This window comes from Pongo pygmaeus, chromosome 13 (genome assembly GCF_028885625.2).
Source record: "Pongo pygmaeus isolate AG05252 chromosome 13, NHGRI_mPonPyg2-v2.0_pri, whole genome shotgun sequence".
NCBI classification, from domain to species: domain Eukaryota; kingdom Metazoa; phylum Chordata; class Mammalia; order Primates; family Hominidae; genus Pongo; species Pongo pygmaeus.
This window is the reverse complement of record NC_072386.2, coordinates 21599148-21620833: the sequence shown is the minus strand read 5'-3', so window position 1 is coordinate 21620833 and position 21686 is coordinate 21599148. Positions and strand designations below refer to the sequence as shown.

Below are 21686 nucleotides of genomic sequence, written 5' to 3'. Positions count from 1 at the left end.
CTTTGGGCAAGTTAGCAAACCCCTCTGTATCTCTTTTTCCCTCCTCTATAAAATGAAAATGCTAATAGTGTAAGGATTAACTTAAACGGTACAGTAAAGCACAATAATAAATAAACTATCAATATCATTACTAACAAATGTTCTAGTGGGAGCTGCTCTAAGAAACAATTGCCTACTTTGGCTGGTCCAAGTAAAAGAAGAGAGCCAAGAGTGGAAGGAAGAGAGGATATCTTAAGGACGGATAGATTTCCTGAGTATCCAAGGAAGGAACTGTACACTGTACAGCCTGCCATATAGCAAGGCCTCGTTAAACTGGAATTGAGAATGTGCAAGTGAACAGGAGCTGAGGCAGCTATTTTCACCTGGGGCCAGGTGCTTCTCTCTGCACATCCGCTCAACTCCGTCTGTCTCTATCTGTCTCTCGCTCCCTTTTCCAAATGGATTTGTCACTATTAGTTTCTACTCCCTGATAACTCTGGTATGCATGTGTTCATCAGGAAACCTCTACACCCCACATCCCCCATCATCTCTACAATAGTGATTCCTTAAGCAGAGTGTGCTGCAGAATTACCCAGAGTTTCTATATCGAACCTATAGAAAAGTTGCAAGACAAATGTCACTTTTACCTGACTTACCAGTTGTTCACATTTTGCAACTCAGAAGTATAGTCTCCCATGCGTCCCAGAAGGAAGAAGAAACAGACACAGGTGAGCATCATCATCCTGACCTCACTCATCTCTCTCAGCCTGGCCTCACTGCAGATGAAGAGGCCACCACCTCAACCAGGCAGCTGGGGAGGGAGGAGGGCATGTGTGCAGACCATGATGGCTTCAGCAGGACAGGCTGCACACAGACTAGCCAGGCAAATGAGTCTAAAAGCAACTAGCCAGCTAACTAAATTAACTAGCTAATAACTAAGCAGTCAATTCAAGAAGCTAGAAAAAGAAGAACGTCATAAAGCTAATAAATATAGGAGAATGAAACTGATAGAAACCAATAAATCAGAAAACAGAAAAACAATTGAACTGTTATAAGAGTTGTTTAAAACAACAACAAAATAAGCAAACTGCTGGCAAAGTTAGCCAAGAGAAAGACTATGCAACACCCCTAACAGATTGAGGAAGTGGCTAAAAACAGGCACATAGGAATTTGTGGGGGTTTTTTTGTTTTGTTTTTGTTTTTGAGACGGACTCTCGCTCTGTCACCAGGCTGGAGTACAGTGGGGCAATCTCGGCTCACTGCAACCTCCGCCTCCCGGGTTCAAGCAATTCTCCTGCCTCAGCCTCCCAAGTAGCTAGAATTACAGGTGTGCGCCAACATGCCCAGCTAATTTTTGTATTTTTAGTAAAGACGGGGTTTCACTATGTTGGCCAGGATGGTCTTGATCTCTTGACCTCGTGATCCACCTGCTTCGGCCTCCCAAAGTGCTGGGATTACAGGCATGAGCCACCACGCCCAGCCGGGAATTCATGTTTTAACTACAAAAGAATACTAGTGAAACTATATATAAATAAACTAGAAAATGTCAATAAGATTGAATATTGTCTTGCAAAATATAAATCAAAATCAACTCAAAATGATGGAACATCTGAATAAAATAACAATAGAAAGAATTGGGCCAGGTGCAGTGACTCACACCTGTAATCCCAGCATTTTCGGAGGCCAAGGTTCAGGATTGCTTGAGCCCAGGAGTTCTAGACCAGCCTGGGCAACATAGTAAGACCTCATCTCTACAAAAATTTTTTTAAAAATCAGCCAGGCATGGTGGCGTGTAGTCCTAGCTACTCAGGATGCTGAGGTGGGAAAATCACCTCAGCCCAGGAAGCTGAGGCTGCAGTGAGCCGTGATTGCATCACTGCATTTCAGCCTGGGTGACAGAGACCCTGTCTCAAAAAGAAAAAGGAAGAATGGAAAAAGTGGTCAAGTAGATGCCCCTACCAAAAGACCCACACTTCACTTGATTTACAAAATTAGCAAGAACTTAATTCAAGACAACAAATTCAATACCTAACAAACCTCACACAAGTTCTACAGATAAAAAAATGCCACCAAATAAAACATCAAACTAGCAACAGCAAAAAAGCAGGATGCTTACTATCACTGTCATCTTTCCTCCAATTCATAGCAGATGCCAATAAAGGATCCCAGTCCCCTTTCTGAGATCTTCTAAGACTCTGCAAGACAGCATGTTTTGAGTGATTTCTGCCAAAGGTTCAGATGAGGGGAGAGGTGGCCAATGTTCTGCTCTTTATCACCCCGAATTGACTGACAGCTCAGTAAGGGCAGAAACTATGTCTGTCTATCTTGTTCATGATTATATCCTCAGCATCAAGCACAAGTGTCTGGCACATAGTATGAACTACACAAGTCTAGTAATATTGTAAAAGAATAATATACATTAAGACTAGTAGAGCCAGGTGTGGTAGCTCATGCCCATAATCCCAGCACTTTGGGAGGCCAAGGCAGGAGGATCACTTGAGCCCAGGAATTCGAGACCAGCCTGGGCAACACAGTGAGACCTCGTCTCTACTAAAAATAAAAAATTAGCCAGATGTGGTGGTGCATTCCTGCAGTCCCAGCTACTCAGGAGGCTGAGGTGGGAGGACTGCTTGAGCCCAGGAGGTCAAAGCTGCAGTGAGCCATGATTGTGCTACTGCATTCCAGTCTGGGAAACAGAGCGAGACCCTCAAAAAAAAAAAAAAAAGAGACTAGTAGGATTTATTCTAGAACTACCACAGTGATTAAACTAGAAAATTTCTTAGTGCAATTAACATATGATAAACCAAAGGATATAAAAGCCATTTGATCACCTTGGCAGATATTGGAAAGGTATTTTATAAAACTAAATATCCACTTGTGATTCTCCTTAAAAAGAACTTTTAGTAAACCAGGAATATAAACATGATAAAGAATATTTGAAATGAATAGCCAATATCAAACTACATCCAGGAGAAACATCAGAGACAGGACTGGGAAATAAATCTTATCTGTTATACCAAATCAAATCAGCTATAGTCACTTATGGGAATGTTACTGAGGAGCTTCTGAAACAGCGTCATAGCTTAGCAGGAAAAGGTACTAAGGATTAACTATGTTTGTTTGCCATGGGCATAAGATGAATGCCAGCATGTCGGAGTCATAGTCCTTCACTTTATAAAAGTCAGAACCAAGACAAGAACGCTCATTATCACCTTTACTATTCAAAGTTACTATAGACAATGCATAAAACAAAAATAATTAATAAGAACCATAAATATTGGAAAGAAAGAAAAGAATCATCATCGGCCTAACTACAAAATCCTGAGAAGCAACTGAAGAACAATGAGAACTAATAAGAGTACTGTAAGATGCTTATTACTTGAAAAATATATTCAAATATCAATAGCTTTATTAGGCAGCATTACCAGTTAGATGACACACTGGAGGACTTCCACTTCCAGCATTATAGCAGAATAGTTCAGAAGATTATCTGCAGCAATCAATTATATATTACACAGGTCATGTGAGGTGTTGCAGCTCTCACAAAGAAAGGAGTCTTCAAGAACATACCTTCCCCTCAAAAATAACACAAAACAAATCAATAAAATGTGGACAGATGTGGTGGCTCACGCCTGTAATCCCAGCACTGTGGGAGGCCAAGACAAGCGGAACATTTGAGGTCAGGAGTTCAAGACCAGCCTGGCCAACATGGTGAAACTGGTGAAACCCTGTCTCTACTAAAAATGCAAAAATTAGCTGGGGGTGGTGGCACATGTCTGTAATCTCAGCTACTGGGGAGGCTGAGGCAGGAGAACTGCGTGAACCTGGGAGGTGGAAGTTGCAGTGAGCCGAGACCACGCCACTGCACTCCAGCCTGGGTGACAGAGTGAGACACTGTCTCAAAGGAAAAAAAAAAAAAAAAAAAGGTCGAACTCATAGAAGCAGAGCAGAATGGCCATTACCAGAAGCTATGGAGAGATAGAAAGGGGGAGATATTCGTCAAAGGGTGCGAAGTTTTGGTTATGCAAGAGGAGTAGGTCCTAGACATCTACTGTACAACATTGTGCCTAGAGCCTATAGTTAGTAATATTGTATTATTATAAAATATTTTTTTAAATTATACTGAAAAATGTATATTTAAAAATTTGCTAACAGGGTAGATTTTTTTTCCATTATGCTCTTCTAAGATACTAATAAACCAAAAGATGGTAGATCTTATATTAAGTGTTCTTATCACTAAATAAATTGGGCAGGAGGAAACTTTTGGAGATGATGGATATGTTTACGGCATTGACTACAGTGCTGGTTTCATGGTTCTATACTTACCTCCAAGTTCAAGCTGTATACACTAAATATGTATTGTAAGTCCTCAGTATTGTCAATAGGTTATTGGAAATTGCAACTTTCAGTGAAATGATGTGTACCGAAATGATGTGAAATGATGTGTACGAAAGTTTACCGTACATGAGGAGAGCATGCAGACTCCATATAGACAGTGGTCCTGGCCTGAATCAACCTTTTTTGTCCCCTGGCCAGGTGCAGTGGCTCACGCCTGTAATCCCCGTACTTTGGGAGGCTGAGGTGGAAGGATCACTTGAGCACGGGGATTCAAGACCAGCCTAGGCAAGACGGGGAGACTCCATCTCTACAAAAATAAAAAATAAAATTTTAAAAATTAATTTAATTAAAAGTAATGATCTGGACTAATTAGCCGGGCAAGGTGGTACACACCTGTAGTCCCAGTTACTCAGGAGGCTGAGGTGGGAGGACTGTTTGAGCCCAGGAGTTTGAGGCTGTAAATGAGCTATGATCACACCACCACACTTCAGTCTGGGTGACAGAGACCCTGTCTCTATAAAAATAAAATGATAAAAATAAAATATTTTTTCCTATCAATGTTATAAAGAAACAACAGTGAGTGAAACATCATTTGAGAACCTGCTGTACAACTTTTTGTATGTCAATAAAGTGATCTTTAAAAAAGGGAAATCATCAGAGGCCAAAAACTAGGCAAAGGATAGAAGGCACTTTTGGCTTAATGGCATTTGCCAAGCCACATGAACTTGAGGGTTCATTTTCACAGGTTCATGAAGTACAGAGAAAAGGAGATAAAATTCAGTGACCACCCAAGATGGAGAGTCTAACAGAAAATTTTTCTTGCATAAAACTGGCATGCATCAAGTTACGCCCCTTTAGTCTTTTTTTTCTTTTTCTTTTTCTTTGAGATGGAGTCTCATTCTGTCACCCAGGCTGGAGGGCAGTGGTGCAATCTCGGTTCACTGCAACCTCCGCCTCCTGGGTTCAAGCAATTCTCATGCTTCAGCCACCTGAGTAGCTGGGATTACAGGCGCCCACCACTACACCCAGCTAATTTTTGTATTTACTTTAGTAGAGACTAACTTTCACCATGTTGGCCAGGCTGGTCTCAAACTCCTGACCTCAAGTGACCCGCCTGTCTTGGCCTCCCAAAGCGCTGGGATTACACACGTGAGTCACCGCAACCCACCTTGCCCCTTTAGTCTTAAAGTGAACTAGAAATCCATCTGCCCCCCAACTCCTTCCTCAGGGGACTACAAAGAAAACTGCCTATCTCAAAACTTGGTACCAAGTGAAAAAGGGGGACATATTTCCCCTAAAACTTCATAACTACAAGCTGGCTCATGCGTGATTTGCAGATGGAATTCACTCTACCTGAGTAGTCTGAAATACTATCAAGATAATGAGGTAGGAGGTGGGACTGGACTCCAGAGGCAGGGCTCAGCACCGGACCAAATTGAGGACTAGCTAAAACAGGGATGGGGCAGAAGTGGTTTTCCATGTGACATGGCCACCAGTGTGCTATGTGAGTTTACCACTGCCACGGCAACACCCAGAAGTTACCACCCCTTTCCATGGCAATGACCCAATGAACTGGACGTTACCACCCTTTACATACAGAAATTACTGCATAGTCCACCCCTTAATTTGCATGTAATTAAAAGTGGGTATAAATCTGAATGCAGCACTGCCTTTGAGGTGCTGCTCTGAGCATACTGCCTATGGGATAGCCCTGCTCCACAAGGACCAGTACCTCTGCAGGTTTATTAGGATCTTAGAAGAGCATAATGGGAAAACAAAGATGTACTCTGTCACCAAATTTTTTAAGTATACACTGCTGCTTCAATAAAAGTTGCTAACACCACTGGCTCATCCTTGGATTTTCCTTCCTGGGCAAAGCTAAGAACCTTCCCAGGCTAAGCCCCAATTTGGGGGCTCACCTGCCCTCCCATCATCTGGTGATCAATGAAAGGAAAAAGACAATGAGCAAGAGGCAGCAAGTCAGTGGAGACGATGGCAGTCAGCAGACAGGTGAGATGGTGAGACAGCAGAGATGGTGGCAATCAGCGGTCAGTGGAGAGGTGACGACTGTGAGAGACAGCAACTGGCAAGACAGTGAGAGACTGACAAGACCAAGCAGAGACAGCGAGAGACCGCAAAGCGGTCTGTGATCAAGGCTGCAAGAGCTATAACACTGAGGCTGTAACAATAAAGAGCTGCTAACACTAACCAAAGGCTCTTTTCAGAGCCATCATTTTCCCTGGCAGGCGGCAGGGCCAAGCAGACACACTAATGGCCATAATGTCACTGCCTCATGTGAGCTCCAACCATGGCAGGCCAGTGGGTTACCAGTCCCTATGCTTGTCCCCTGTGTGACAGCTGAGCCCACCCAAGCTGGGGGGTCCTGGAGGGACCTTCACCAGGGTCCCATATGAAAGACTGGCTGGTGCCATTTGGCTCCTATGGATGGGTAAGTGTCCCTTCTTCCCCTACTCCATAACATCTAGTGAGCTGGGGAATAAAAAGCCTTTGGCTAAGTGGTTAAAAGTCTCCCACAGTTTGAGTGCCCTGAGGCACATCCTTGTGACTTCTTCCCCCTGTCCTTTCTTCTCTGACTCCATTTTATTGTTCCACCAATCATTTTATTTTTATTTCGAGTCCAAAAATTTACGTTTCATTTGAAGTGTTATGTTTCCTTTTGACTTTCTGTTAACTGTAGTTGAGCAATTGTTTAAGGCAGGACGTTTAGTTGTGCTCTGTTGCATCAACTCTGGGACACCAAAGTCACATTGTTCTATGACCCCAACTTGGTCTTGGGTTCACTGTTGGCCACTCCCTTGGTGCCCCCAGGTTTTTGGCATTTGGTGAGGGGACCCTCATTGGCTGAAACAGACACTCTGGGTTTCCAGCACTGGTATGATAGGCCACTCCCAGATGCTCTGGGGTTTTCAGGATTGACATTCCCTCTAGGATTATAGGTTATAGCCCCACCCACTACGGGAATATTGGTATCAACTTTTTCTGCCCTGAAGTTAGAAGTTATTGTTTTCCTGACAGCCAGTTGCAAGCCCCTTACTGTGTTCTGTCTTAGAAATGCTTTGCTCAAGCCCCTCTACATCAAACGGACCAGGAGTTCCCAGGCCCCTGGCCTGATGGACAACCACTCAACAGCGGTAGACGAGTGGCCACCTGAACATTATTTTTTTTTTTTTTTTGGTGTCTCCACTACTGGGAAGGGTCTCTGGCAAGTAAGGGCCTCTGCGGTCTCTCCTCGGGCAATGCTGCTTATCCCCTTCCCTTCCTCTCTTCCACAGTCTCCATGTGTTTAGCCACCTTCTCTGAACAACCCTCACTCTTTGTGGAATTGAAGCTCAACATTCCACTGCCCTTTTGTGGCTTGTAATCCACTTTTGTAATGCCTTCCTACCTATACTTACACCTTCTCTACAGGGAGTGGGAATCTAAAAGGGAAAAATAACAAGGGCCTAGTTACTTTCCCTCTTGCTTAGAAAAATTTGTGCGAGTAAAAATCCATGTGTCATGGGGACAATGATGAGTATTCCAGATAACTCACCATTAGGACACCCTTCAGGCTAATTCAGCTTAAAGAAAAATTCATTTTCTATTGCAAAACTGTTTGGGTTCAATACAAATTATAAAACCAACAAATATGGCCTAAACATGGTTCTATATGCTATGATATTTTACAATTGGACTTATTCTGTAAAAAAGAAAGAAAATGGAAGAGGTCCCTTATGTACAGTAAAGGGCTATTATGACCCTTTACTGGCTCACATTAGTTAAGGCACCAGAAAGCCGCATCTAAGGGATCTCCTCCTAGCTGCTCCCCCTAGGAGGTCTATGCCCTCCCTGGAATTTCCTCAGTCCCCCAGTTGTGAGGGGGTCCCACCAGTTCTCTAACAAAGGATTCCATCCCAAGGTCATCAGGTACCTCTCCCCCTTTTCCAACTAGCCTCAGCCTATACCCCCAACTGCCCAAGAAAGTACGCCCAACCAGTACCACCAGGAGTGGGGCTGCCCCTAAAGTCAAACTGTGTCCATTGTGGGAGGTAGCCCATGGAAATGGGGGAACACCTGGGGCGCATGTGCCATTTTTTATGCCTAATTTGGCTTTATACAAGGAGAACTTTGGCCAGTTTTCAGAGGAGTTTTAAGTTGACCATGTTCTTTGATTTAATTTGTCATGACTTGCAAGTATTGTCATCTGCTTGTTGTGCCATGGGGAAAAAAAAGTGGAGAAAAAAGTATGTGGTTAAGCCAGCTAATGATGACAAGGTTAGAAAAATAACTCAGGGAAAAGATAAAAATCCCACTCTGTTTCAGGGTCGTTTTGTTGAGGCACTCAGGAAATATACTAATGCAGATTCAGACTCCCCAGAAGGGCAAGCTCTCCTGTGTTACATTTTATTACTCAATCTGCCCCTGACATTAGGAGGAAGCTACAGAAAGCAGCAATGGGACCTCAAATCCCTATGAGCCAACTCAAATTTGGCCTTTAAAGTTTACGACAATAGGGATGAAGCAAAAGAGGTTAAAAAAAAAAAAAAAAAGAAAAAGAAAGAGCCAAAAAGTGCAATTGTTAACAGCTGCTTTAAGCCCCCTGCCATCTCAGAATTACCCATCCCAAGAAAGCGTTGCGAGAACGGCATCTGGGATGCCCAGAAAAGATCCCTCGACTCACTGGTCCCTGGGCCACGATCAGTGTGTCTACTATAAGCAAAAAGGCCACTGGCAATCACAGCATCCTAACCATCCCCTGGTGAGAGAGGAAAAGGTTCCCTATCAATAGTAGAGCTAACCTTCTTCCACTAGCCCCAACAAGCTGCTTGCTCAAGTAAGGTTACTAAAGTTCTCAGCCCCTTGGCCTGACAGCTTCCCACAGTGGCAGATAAGTGGCTGCCCAAACATTTTTCTTTGGTGTGTTGGCTGCTGGGTGAGCTCTCCAGCAGCTCAGGGACTCCAGAATCTCCCCTTGAGCAATGCAGGTTGCACCGTCCCTTCCTTATTTGATGCTATAGGATCCCCTTCCCTGCCTCTTCCTGTCTTCCAAACCTATCTGGGCAAACAACATTTGGCTAGGTAGATGGGTTCCAATTGTGTAAATAACTTGAATCCAGCTGTCTTATATAAGTCGTTTTATTTAATGTGTTTGTTTAGGTGTATATACAGGTATTGTGATGAGCATTGTGTCTAGCATGCTATCAAATTGGCTTATAAATAAACAAGCACTCATAAACAAGACTAGTCTAAGCTTATTAGTTTGAAGAGAATGTTGTGTCTTCTAAAATTTAAGAATTTTTACATAGGTAAATCACTGATGTTCATAGGCTTTAAAATGGTTAAAATGGCTTTAAATAGTGACTAGCTTTGCATGGTATCTTGGTTCTGGGAGGTGGGCTACATACAATTGTTAAAAGTAAAAAGGTTAAGTATATATGAATGGAATACATGCTTAAATAGTGAGCTTAATGTGAGGTTTAAAATCCTAAAATGGTGGAATGGTTCTCATCTATTGAATGCCAATGTCTGGTGGGCATTTCAGAATTTCTTTTTAACTTTTGTGGGTACATAGTAGGTGTACATATTTCTAGGGTACAGGGGATGTTTTGATACAGGCATGCAATGTGAAATAAGCACAACATGGAGAATGGGGTCCCCATCCCCTCAAGCATCCTTTGAGCTACAAACAATCCAATTACACTCTTTATTTTAAAATATACAATTAAATTATTGACTATAGTCACCCCATTGTGCTATCAAATAATGGGCCTAATTCATTCTATTTTTGTACCCATTCACCATCCCCACCCTCCCCCATCAGTTCCCCACTACCCTCCTGATATGGTTTCACTCTGCGTCCCCACCCAAATCTCAGGTTGAATTGTAATTTCCAATATTGGGGGAGGGACCTGATGGGAGGTGACTGAATCATGAAGGCGGATTTCCCCCATGCTGTTCTCATCATAGTGACTGAGTTCTCACAAGATCTGGTGGTTTAAAAGTGTGTAGCACTTCCCCACTTTGCTAACTCACTCTCATACCACCATTGTAAGATGTGTCTTGCTTCCCCTTTGCCTTCCACCATGATTGTAAGTTTCCTGAGGGCTCCCTAGCCATGTGGAACTGTGAGTCAATTAAATCTCTTTTCTTTATAAATTACCCAGTCTCAGGTAGTTTCTTTATAGCATTGTGAAAACAGACCACAGAAAACTGGTACCAAGAGTAGGGTACTGCTATAAAGATACCTGAAAATTATCTTTAGAACTGGGTAATGGGCAGAGTTTGGAACAGTTTAGAGGACCCAGAAGAAGACAGAGACGTGTGGGAAAAGTCTGGAACTTCCTATAGATTTGTTGAATGGTTTTGACCAAAATGCTGATAGTGATATGGACAAGGAAATCTGAGACGGTAATCTCAGATGGAGATGATCAGATGGAGATGAGGAATTTACTGGGAACTGGAGCAAAGGTCACTCTTGCTATGCTTTAGCAAAGAGACTGGTGGCATTGTGCCTCTGCTCTAAGGAATCTGTGGAACTCTGAACTTGAGAGAGATGATTTAAGATACTTGGTGGAAGAAATTTCTAAGCAAGAAAGTGTTCAAGATGTGACCTGGCTGCTCCTAACAGTGTACAGTCATATGTGTTCACAAAGAGATGGTCTGAAATTGGAACTTATGTTTAAAAGGGAAGCAGAGCATAAAAGTTTAGAAAATTTGCAGCCTGATTATGTGGTAGAAAAGAAAAACCCATTTTCTTGGGAGAAATTCAAGCTGCTGGCTACAGAAATTTGCATAAGTAAAGAAGAGCCAAATGTTAATCACTAAGACAATGGGGAAAATGCCTCCAGGACATTTCTGAGATCTTCACAGCAGCCTCTCTCATCACAGGTCCAGAGGCCTAGAGGGAAAAATGGTTTCATGGGCTGGGCCTAGGGCCCCACTGCTCAGTGCAGCCTCAGGACATGGTACCCTGCCACTTCAGTTCCAGCCATGGCTCAAAGGGGCCAAGGTACAGCTCAGGCTGTGGCCGCAGAGGGTACAAGCCCCAAGCCTTGGTGGCTTCCATGTGGTGTTGCACCTGTGGGTGCACAGAAGGCAAGAGTTTGAAAGCCACCACCTAGTTTTCAGAGGATGTATGGAAATGCTTGGATGTCCAGGCAGAATTCTGCTGCAGTGGAGGGCACTCATGGAGAATCACTACTAGGGCAGTGTGGAGAGGAAATGTGAAGTTGGAGCCCCCCCCACAAGATTCCCCACCGGGGCACTGCCTAGTGGAGCTGGGAGAAGAGGGCTGCTGTCCCCCAGACTCCAGAATGGTAGATCCACTGACAGCTTGCACCATGTGCCTGGAAAAGCCACAGGCACTCAATCCCAGCCCATGAAAGCCCCCCAAGGGGGCCATACCATGCAGAGTCACAGGGGTGGAGCTGTCGAAGGCCTTGGGAGCCCACCTTTTGCATCAGTGTGCCCTGGATGTGAGACATGGAGTCAAAGAAAATTATTTGGGGGCTTTAAGATTTAATGATTGCTCTGCTGGGTTTTGGACTTGCATGGGGCCTGTAGCCCCTTTGTGTTTTTGTTGTTGTTATTATTTTGGGGGTTTTTTTGAGATGAAGTCTCACTCTGTCACCCAGGCTGGAATCTAGTGGCATGATCTTGGGTCACTGCCACCTCTACCTCCCAGGTTCAAGCGATCCTCCTGCCTGAGCCTCCCAAGTAGCTAGGAATACAGGTGTGTGCCACCACTCCTGGCTAATTTTCATATTTTTACTAGAAACAGGGTTTTACCATGTTGGCCAGGCTGGTCTCAAACTCCTGACTCAAGTGATCTACCCACCTTGGCCTCCAAAAGTGCTAGGATTATAGGCATGAAGCACTGCACTCGGCTATTTTGGCCAATTTCTACCATTTGGAATAAGAGCATTTACCCAATGTCTATACCCCCACCGTATCTTGGAACTATCTTGTTTATTTTACAGGATCATAGGCAGAACAGACTTGCCTTGTCTCAGATGAGACTTTGGACTTGAACTTTTGGGTTAATGCTGGAATGAGTTAGGACTCTGGGGGACTATTGAGAAGGCATGATTGTGTTTTGAAATTTGAGGAGGACACGAGATTTGGGAGGGGCCAGGGCGGAATAATAATAATATGGTTTGGCTCTGTATCTCCACCCAAATCTCATATTGAATTATAATTTCCAATGTTGGGGGAGAAACACGGTTGAATCTTGGGGGCGGATTTCCCCCAGGCTGTTCTCACGATAGTGAGTTCTCACGAAATCTGATGATTTAAAAGTGTGTAGCACTTCCTCCCTTACTCTCTCTCTCCTGCCATGTAAGATGTGCCTTACTTCCCCTTTGCCTTCTGCCATGATTGTAAGTTTCCTAAGGCTTCCCCAACCATGTGGAACTGTGAGTCAATTGAACTCTCTTCTTTACAATTACCCAGTCTCAGGTACTCTTTGTTTTTGTTTTGTTTTGTTTTGTTTTGGCAGAGTCTCACTCTGTTGCCCAGGCTAAAGTGCAGTGATGCAATCTTGGCTCACTGTAACTCTTCTTCCCAGGTTCAAGTGATTCTTGTGCCTCAGCCACCTGAGCAGTTGGGATTACAGCCATGTGTTGGGAACTGGTCCCCAAATCTGGCCATAAACTGACCCCAAAACTGGCCATAAACAAAATTTCTGCAGCACTGTGACATGTTCGTGATGGCCATGACACCCACACTGAAGGTTGTGGATTTACTGGAATGAAGGCAAGGAACACCTAGCCCACACAGGGCAGAAAACTGCTTAAAGGTGTTCCTAAACCACAAACAATAGCATGAGCGATCCGTGTCAGGACATGTTGCTGCTGCAGATAACTAACTAGAGCCCATTCCTTTGTTTCGGCCCATCCCTTTGTTTCCTGTAAGGAATACTTTCAGTTAATCTATAATCTATAGAAACAATGCTTATCACTGGCTTGCTGTCAATAAATATGTGGGTCAAACTCTGTTTGGGGCTCTCAGCTCTGCAGGCTGTAAGTCCCCTGATTTCCCACTCTACACTATATATTTGTGTGTGTGTGTCTTTAATTCCTCTAGCACCGCTGGGTTAGGGTCTCCACGACGGAGCTGGTCTCAGCAAGTGGGGCTCAAACCTAGGTCAAAGGGTCGCCGGAGCAATGGTTGGAGAGTGTGGAACTAAGCTGGAGGACACCGAAGTACTCTTAAGCAATCCCTGTAGTGAGTAAGAAGAGGAGCTCAGAAGCATCAGGGTAACAATGGGACAAGTGTGGGCTCTGGTTCATTCCACCTTGGAACCTTTTCACACTGATGAGGAGGAGGAAGGAGAGTATAACGAAGTAACAGAAGAGGTAACAGAGCAGGTCTAATTGCCAGCTAAAGAGGCAAAGGAGGAAGAGTTCATCCCTACCCTTCTGCACCCCCTCCTTATTTTGAAGAAAAAGAGTGGCCTGACCCTCCAGATCTTTCTTTTCTGGAGGACACTGGGCGAAAAGTAGTTGCCCCAGTGACTGTTTGAGCAGCTCTTCGAGTGACTGCTGTCAGTTCTATTCAGGCAGGAATCCAGCAAGCTAGAAGAGAGGGTGATATAGGCCGGAAGTGGTGGCTCATGCCTGTAATCCCAGCACTTTGGGGGGCTGAGGTGGGCGGATCACGAGGTCAGGAGATCGAGACCATCCTGGCTAACACAGTGAAACCCCGTCTCTACTAAAAATACTAAAAAAATTAGCTGGGCATGGTGGAGGGCGCCTGTAGTCCCACCTACTCGGGAGGCTGAGGCAGGAGAACTGCGTGAACCTGGGAGGCAGAGCTTGCAGTGAGCAGAGATCGTGCCACTGCACTCCAGCCTGGGTGACAGAGTGAGACCCGTTTCAAAAAAAGAAAGAAAAGAAGAGGGTGATATAGAGGCTTGGCAGTTCCCTGTTAGGATATACCCCCTAGATCAACAGAGGAATATTATAGCTATATTTGAGCCTTTTCCCTTTAAATTACTTAAAGAGTTTAAACAGGCTATCAATCAGTATGAACTAGGTATATGCCTCAAGTGTAAAAAAGGAAAACATTGGGCCAATCAGCATCATTCTAAATTTGATAAGGATGGAAACCTAATTTCGGGAAATGCCATGAGGGGTCCATTTCCAAACCAGGGCATTTCCGGCTCAGTCCATTCCCTCACCCCTATACAATGTCTGTCCCCTGCCACAGCCGGTAGTGCCGCAGTAGATTTATGCTGCACAAAAGCTGTGGAGCCTTCTGCCTGAGGAACCTCTGCAAAAAAGTTCCAACAGGGGTCTGTGGACCCTTGCCAGCGGGGACAATAGGATTACTTCCAGACAGGTCTAGTTTAAATTTAAAGGGAGTGCAAGTACAAACAGGAGTCATCGATTCACATTACAATGGGGAAATTCAAATTGTTATATCTATTTCTGTTCCCTGGAAAGCAGAGCCAGGACAGCATATAACACAACTCCTGATTGTACCATATGTAGAAATGGGGAAAAGTGAAATTAAATGAACAGGAGGATTTGGAAGCACAAATAAACAAGGCAAAGCAGTTTATTGGGTGAATCAAATTACTGATAAACATCCTACCTGTGAAATAACTATTCAGGGAAAGAAATGTAAAGGTTTGGAAGATACAGGAGTGGACGTTTCAATCATTTCTCTACAGCACTGGCCGTCCACATGGCCAGTTCAACCCACTCAATTTAACATAGTTGGAGTTAACATAAAGCCCCTGAAGTATATCAAAGTAGTTATATTTCGCATTGTAAAGGGCCCAATGGACAACCTGGACTATTCAACCAATTATAACTTCTGTACCTATAAATTTATGTGGGAGAGATTTATTACAACAGTGGGGAACACAAGTTCTAATTCCAGAGCAATTATACAGCCCTCAAAGTCAACGTATGATGCATAAAATGGGGTATGTTCCTGGTACGGGACTAGGAAAAAATTTGCAAAGTTTGAAGGAACCGCTTCAAGCGGAAAGACAAAGTTCCCACCAAGGTTTAGGATTATCATTTTTGATGGTGGCCATTTTTAAGCCTCCAGAACCTAAACCTTTAAAATGGTTAACGAATAAGCTAATTTGGATAGACCAATGGCCACTGAGTAAAGAGAAACTGGAAGCTTTAGAGGACTTAGTTACTGAACAATTAGAAAAAGAACACATAGCTCCAACATTTTCCCCTTGGAATTCTCCAGTTTTCATAATTAAGAAAAAATCAGGTAAATGGAGAATGTTAACTGACTTAAGGGCCATTAATTCAATTATACAACCTATGGGGACATTACAGCCAGGACTGCCTTCTCCTGCTATGATTCCAAAAAACTGGTCTTTAGTAGTCATAGATTTAAAAGACTGTTTCTTTACTATCCCCTTAGCTAAGCAAGACTGAATGGTTTGCATTTACAATTCTTGCAGTAAACAACCTGCAGCCTGCTAAGCATTTTCATTAGAAAGTGTTGCCTCAAGGCATGTTAAACAGTCCAACAATTTGCCAGACTTAAGTAAGGCAAGCAATTGAACCTACTCGTAAAAAATTTTCACAGTGTTACATTATTCATTGTATAGACGATATAATTTGTGCTGCCCCCACTTGAGAAATATTACTCCAATGTTATGATCACTTGCAAAACTTGATTTTTCATGCCAGTTTAATTATAGCCCCTGACAAATTTCAGACTACTACTCCTTACTCCTACTTGGGGACCTTAGTAAATGACACTTCAATTGTGCCACAAAAAGTAACCATATGTAGAGATCAATTGAAAACATTACTTTCAAAAATGACTAAAGACCATTAATTGGATACGACCTGCTCTAGGCATTCCTACCTATGCCATGAGTAATCTATTTTCTATCCTTAGAGGAGATCCTAGTCTCACTAGCCCTCAACAATTAACAAAGGAGGCTGAGGCAGAGTTACAGCTGACTGAAAAGCAAGTCCATAAGGCCTACCCGGAAAAATCTCACTGCCTCTCCCCAGACTATTACCTGTTAGGTGGAACTCTCCCCCACTTAATGGGTTCCACCTGAACCCCCTCACTGCTATTATGTGGACCTGGAAGGTTGGGTATCTATACTTCTAGTGCACTAATGAGTCTATCTTTGGCACCCAGTGTTGTGTTAATGACACAAAAGCCACGTTTCCTGCAATGCTCTGATCCAGCCTTAGTTGCCAAGTTCCCAATGCCACAGCAAAGTAAATGGGATAGAACTTGTAAGCAATGAGACCATCTATGGTTCCTTCTCCTGGATTAGAACATACAGGAGAAAAAAAAAAGGAACACATGGGAGAAAAACAACTATTTAGTCTGGGAAGGTGGGAGTACCTCCTCCCCTTTTGGAAAACAAAGATTGTTCAACCACCCTAATTAGAACAGGGAAAAATATCTCTATAGACATAACTTGACAGCAAAGGGTAGGCATCACACCCCATAGGGCCCCTGTTTGTGCTCCAACTGGGCTTGTTTTTGTTTGTGGCCATGAGTGGGAAGAAGTCATGCCCTGTAACCACTCCTGACTCCCTGGGGAGTCACCTGTTCTTTTAAGAGTAGCTTTCCCTTGTATATCAAAAACATGAAACAGAGGTGACTGTATGTTGGCCACCCTTTCCCCTCCAGGAGTCACACAGTCTATAACCCCGTAAGACCCAAGAACACCAGAAATAAATGAGCAATAGTGTTACTGGTTGAGGGTAGTTGTCCAGGTTCTTGGCATTTTGAACAAATAATCAGACAAAACACACAAACAAAGCAAGGCAGTAAAAGCAGAGACTTATTTTAAGTAAAAGCACACCCCATAGGGTAGGAGTGGGCTCAAGCAAGTGGCTCAAGAGCATCAGTTACAGAATTTTCTGGGGTTTAAATACCCTCTAGAGACCAGGTGTGATGGCTCACACCTGTAATCTCAGCACTTTGGGAGGCCAAGGCAAGTAGATCACCTGAGGTCAGGAGTTTGAGACAAGCCTGACCAACATGGTAAAACCCTGTCTCTACTAAAAATACAAAATTAGCTGGGTGTGGTGGTGCATGCCTGTAATCCCAGCTACTCGGGAGGCTGAGGCAGGAGAACTGCTTGAACCTGGGACGCAGAGGTTGCAGTGGGCCAAGATCACACCACTGCACTCCAGCCTGGGCAACAAGAGCAAATCTCCGTCTCAAAAACAAAATAACACAAAACAAACTACAAGTTCGGAAAACATATTGGAGGGAATAATTGAGGAAAACTTCCCTGGCCTTGCTAGAGATCTAGACATCCAAATACAAGAAGCTCAAGGAATACCTGGGAAATTCATTGCATGAAGACTTTCACCTAGGCACATAGTCATCAGGTTATCTAACGTCAAGACAAAGGAAAGAATCTTAAGAGCTGTGAGGCAATAGCATCAGGTAAACTATAAAGGAAAACCTATCAGATTAACAGCAGATTTCTCAGCAGAAACCCCTACAATCTAGAAGGGATTGGGGTCTTATTTTTAGTCTCCTTAAACAAAACAATTATCAGCCAAGAATTCTGTATCCAGCAAAACTAAGCTTCATAAATGAAGGAAAGATACAGTCTTTTCCAGACAAACAAATGCTGAGAGAATTCGCCACTACCAAGCCAGCACTACAAGAACTGCTAAAAGGGTCTCTAAATCTTGAAATAAATCCTTAAAATACACCAAAATACAATCTCCTTAAAGCATAAATCTCACATGACCTGTATGACAATAACACAATAAAAAAACGTATTCAGGCAAAATGGCATGACGAATAGAATAGTACCTCATATCTCAATACTAACATTGAATGTAAATGGCCTAAATGCTCCACTTAAAAGATACGGAATGGCAGAATGCATAAGAATTAACCAACCAAATTTCTGCTGTCTTCAGGAGACTCACCTAGTACACAGGATTCATATAAACTTAAGGTAAAGGGGTGGAAAAAGATATTCCATGCAAATGGACACCAAAAGCAAGCAGGAATAGCTATTCTTATGTCAGACAAAACAAACTTCAAAGCAATAGCAGTTTAAAAAGACAAAGAGGGACATTATATAATGATAAAAGAACTAGTCCAACAGGAAAATATCACAATTCTAAATATATATGCACCTAACATTGGAGTTCCCAAATTTATAAAACATGATCATTTCAATAGACACAGAAAAAGCATTTGACAAAATCCAGCATCCCTTTATGATTAAAACCCTCGGCAAAACTGGCACAGAAGGGACATACCTTAAGGTAATAAAAGCCATCTACAACCAACCCACAACCAACATTACACTGAATGGGGAAAAGTTGAAAGCATTCCATCTTAGAACTAGAACAAGACAAGCATGCCCACTTTCACAACTTCTATTCAACATAGTACTGGAAGTGCTAGCCAGAGCAATCAGAAAAGAGAAAGAAAGAAAAGGCATCCAAATTAGTAAAGAGGAAGTCAAAGTGTCTCTGTTACTGATGATATGATCATATACCTAGAAAACCCTAAAGATTCATACAAAAAGCTCCTAGAACTGGTAAATGAATTCAGCGAAGTTTCAGGATACAAAATTGATGTACACAAATTAGTAGCTCTGCTATACACCAACAGTGACCAAGCTGAGAATAAAAAACTCAACCCCTTTCACAATAGCTGCAAAAAAAATAAAATAAAATATTTATAAATATACCTGACAAAGAAGGTGAAAGACCTCTACAAGGAAAACTACAAAACACTGCTGAAAGAAATCATAGATAACACAAACACATGGAAACACATCCCATGCTCATGGATGGGTAGAATCAATATTGTGAAAATGACCATACTGCTAAATGCAATCTACAAATTCAATGCAATTCCCATCAAAACACCACCATCATTCTTCACAGAGCTAGAAAAAAAAAAAAATCCTAAAATTCATATAGAACCAAAAAAGAGCCTGCGTAGCCAAAGCAAGATTAAGCAAAAAAAAAAAAACAAAACAAAACAAAAAATCTGGAGATATCACATTACCTGACTTCAAAATATACTATAAGGCCATACTCACCAAAACAGTATGGTACTGGTATAAAAATACGCACATATGGCCAGGCGTGGTGGCTCATGCTTGTAATCCCAGCACTTTGGGAGGCCAAGGCAGGTGGATCACCTGAGGTCAGGAGTTCAAGACCAGTCTGGCCAACATGGAGAAACCCTGTCTCCACTAAAAATACAAAAAAATAGCCAGGCGTGGTGGCAGGTGCCTGTAATCCCAGCTACTTGGGCGGCTGAGGCAGGAGAATCACTTGAACCTGGGAGGCGGAGGTCGCAGTGAGCCGAGATTGTGCCACTGCACTCCAGCCTGGGCAACAAGAGCAAAAACTCCATCTCAAAAAAAAAATAGGCACACAGAACAATGCAACTGAATAGAGAACCCAGAAATAAAGCCAAATACAGCCAACTGATCTTCGACAAAGCAAACAAAAAATATCAAGTGGGGAGAGGACACCCTATTCAACAAATGATGCCGAGATAGTTGGCAAGCCAACTGTAGAAGAATGAAACTAGATTCTCATCTCTCACGTTATACAAAAATCGCATTATACAAAAAACTTAAGATGGATAAAAGACTTAAATCTAAGACCTAACACCATAAAGATTCTAGAAGATAACATCAGAAAAACTCTTCTAGACATTAGCTTAGGCAAAGACTTCATGGCCAAGAACCCAAAAGCCAAGGTAACAAAAATAAAGATAAATAGATGGGACTTAATTAAACTAAAAAGTTTCCGCACAGCAAAAAAAATAATCAGCAGAGTTAACAGACAACCCACAGAGTGGGAAAAATTTTTCAGTCTGTACATTTGACACAGGACTAATATCTAGAATCTACAAAGAACTCAAACAAATCATCAAGAAAAAAAAAACAAACAATCCCAGGGTCGGGCACGGTGGCTCACACCTATAATCCCAGCACTTTGGGAGGCCAAGGCAGGCAGATCACAAGGTCAGGACTTTGAGACCAGCCTGGCCAACATGGTGAAACCCTGTCTCTACTAAAATACAAAAATTATCTGGGCCTAGTGGTGTGTGTGCCTGTAATCCCAGCTACTGGGGAGGCTGAGGCAGGAGAATGGCTTGAACCGAGGAGGCGGAGATTGCAATGAGCCGATTGTGCCACTGCACTCCAGCCTGGGTGACAGAGCAAGACTCCGTCTCAAAAAAAAAGAAAAGTGAAAAACAATCCCATCAAAAAGTGGGCTAAGAACATGAATAGACAGTTCTCAAAAGAAGACATACAAATGGCAAACAAGCATAGGGAAAAATGCTCAACACCATTAACTATCAGGGAAATGTAAATTAAAACCACAGTGCAATACCACCTCACTCTTGCGAGAATAGCCATAATTAAAAAATCAAAAAATAATAGATGTGGGCTTGGTGTGGTGGTTCACACCTGTAATCCCAGCACTTTGGGAGGCTGAGGTAAGTGGATCACCTGAGGTCCGGAGTTCGAGACCAGCCTGGCCAACATGGTGAAACCCCATCTCTACTAAAAATACAAAAATTAGCTGGACGTGGTGGTGGGCACCTGTAATCCCAGCTACTCAGGAGCCTAAGGCAGGAGATATCACTTGAACCCAGGTGGCAGAGGGTGCAGTGAGCCAAGATCATGCCATTGCACTCCAGCCTGGGTGACAACAGCAAAACTCCGTCTCAAAATAATAATAATAATAATAATAATTAGACGTCAGCATGGATGCAGTGAAATGAGAACACTTTTACACTGTTGGTGGGAATGTAAACTAGTACAACCACTGTGGAAAACAGTGTGGAGATTCCTTATAGAACTAAAAGTAGAACTACCATTTAATCCAGCAATCCCATTACTAGGTATCTACCCAGAGGAAAATAAGTCATTATATGAAAAAGATACTTGCACATGCATGTTTAGCAGCACAATTTGCAATTGCAAAAATACGGAACCAGCCTGAATGCCCATCAATCAACCAGTAAAGAAAATGTGATGTGATATGTGTGTGTGTGTGTGTATATACACACACTCCTATATGTACGTATATATGTATATGTGTATGTATATATGTGTATATATGTCTATATATGTATGTGTATATATATACACATGTGTCTACATATGTGTGTGTGTGTGTGTGTGTATATATATATATACATAGACCATGGAATGCTACTCAGCCATTAAAAGAAATGAAATAATGCCATTCACAGCAACCCGGATGGAAATGAAGACTATTATTTTAAGTGAAGTAACTCGGGAATGAAAAACTAAACATCGTATGTTCTCACTTACATGTGGGAGCTAAACAACGAGGACGCAAAGGCATAAGAATGATACTTCGGACTTTGGGGACTCAAGGGAAAGG

At 42.7% G+C, this 21686-nt stretch overlaps 1 protein-coding gene across 2 annotated transcripts in view; it reads right to left on the bottom strand.

Annotated features, from left to right (window-relative positions):
- CIMIP2B (ciliary microtubule inner protein 2B) overlaps window positions 1–21686 on the bottom strand; it is a 30983-nt gene that overhangs the window by 7176 nt on the left and 2121 nt on the right. The window contains exons 2-3 of one of the 2 annotated variants that reach the window (XM_063650471.1): window positions 4711–4831; window positions 4444–4624 (exon numbers count right to left, since the gene is read on the bottom strand). The exons of the other annotated variant lie outside the window; for it this stretch is intronic. Coding sequence (XP_063506541.1) covers window positions 4444–4467 — 24 coding nt within the window. The 5' untranslated portion in view covers window positions 4468–4624; window positions 4711–4831. The remainder of the gene's footprint in view (window positions 1–4443; window positions 4625–4710; window positions 4832–21686) is intronic. 2 annotated transcript variants of the gene reach the window in all.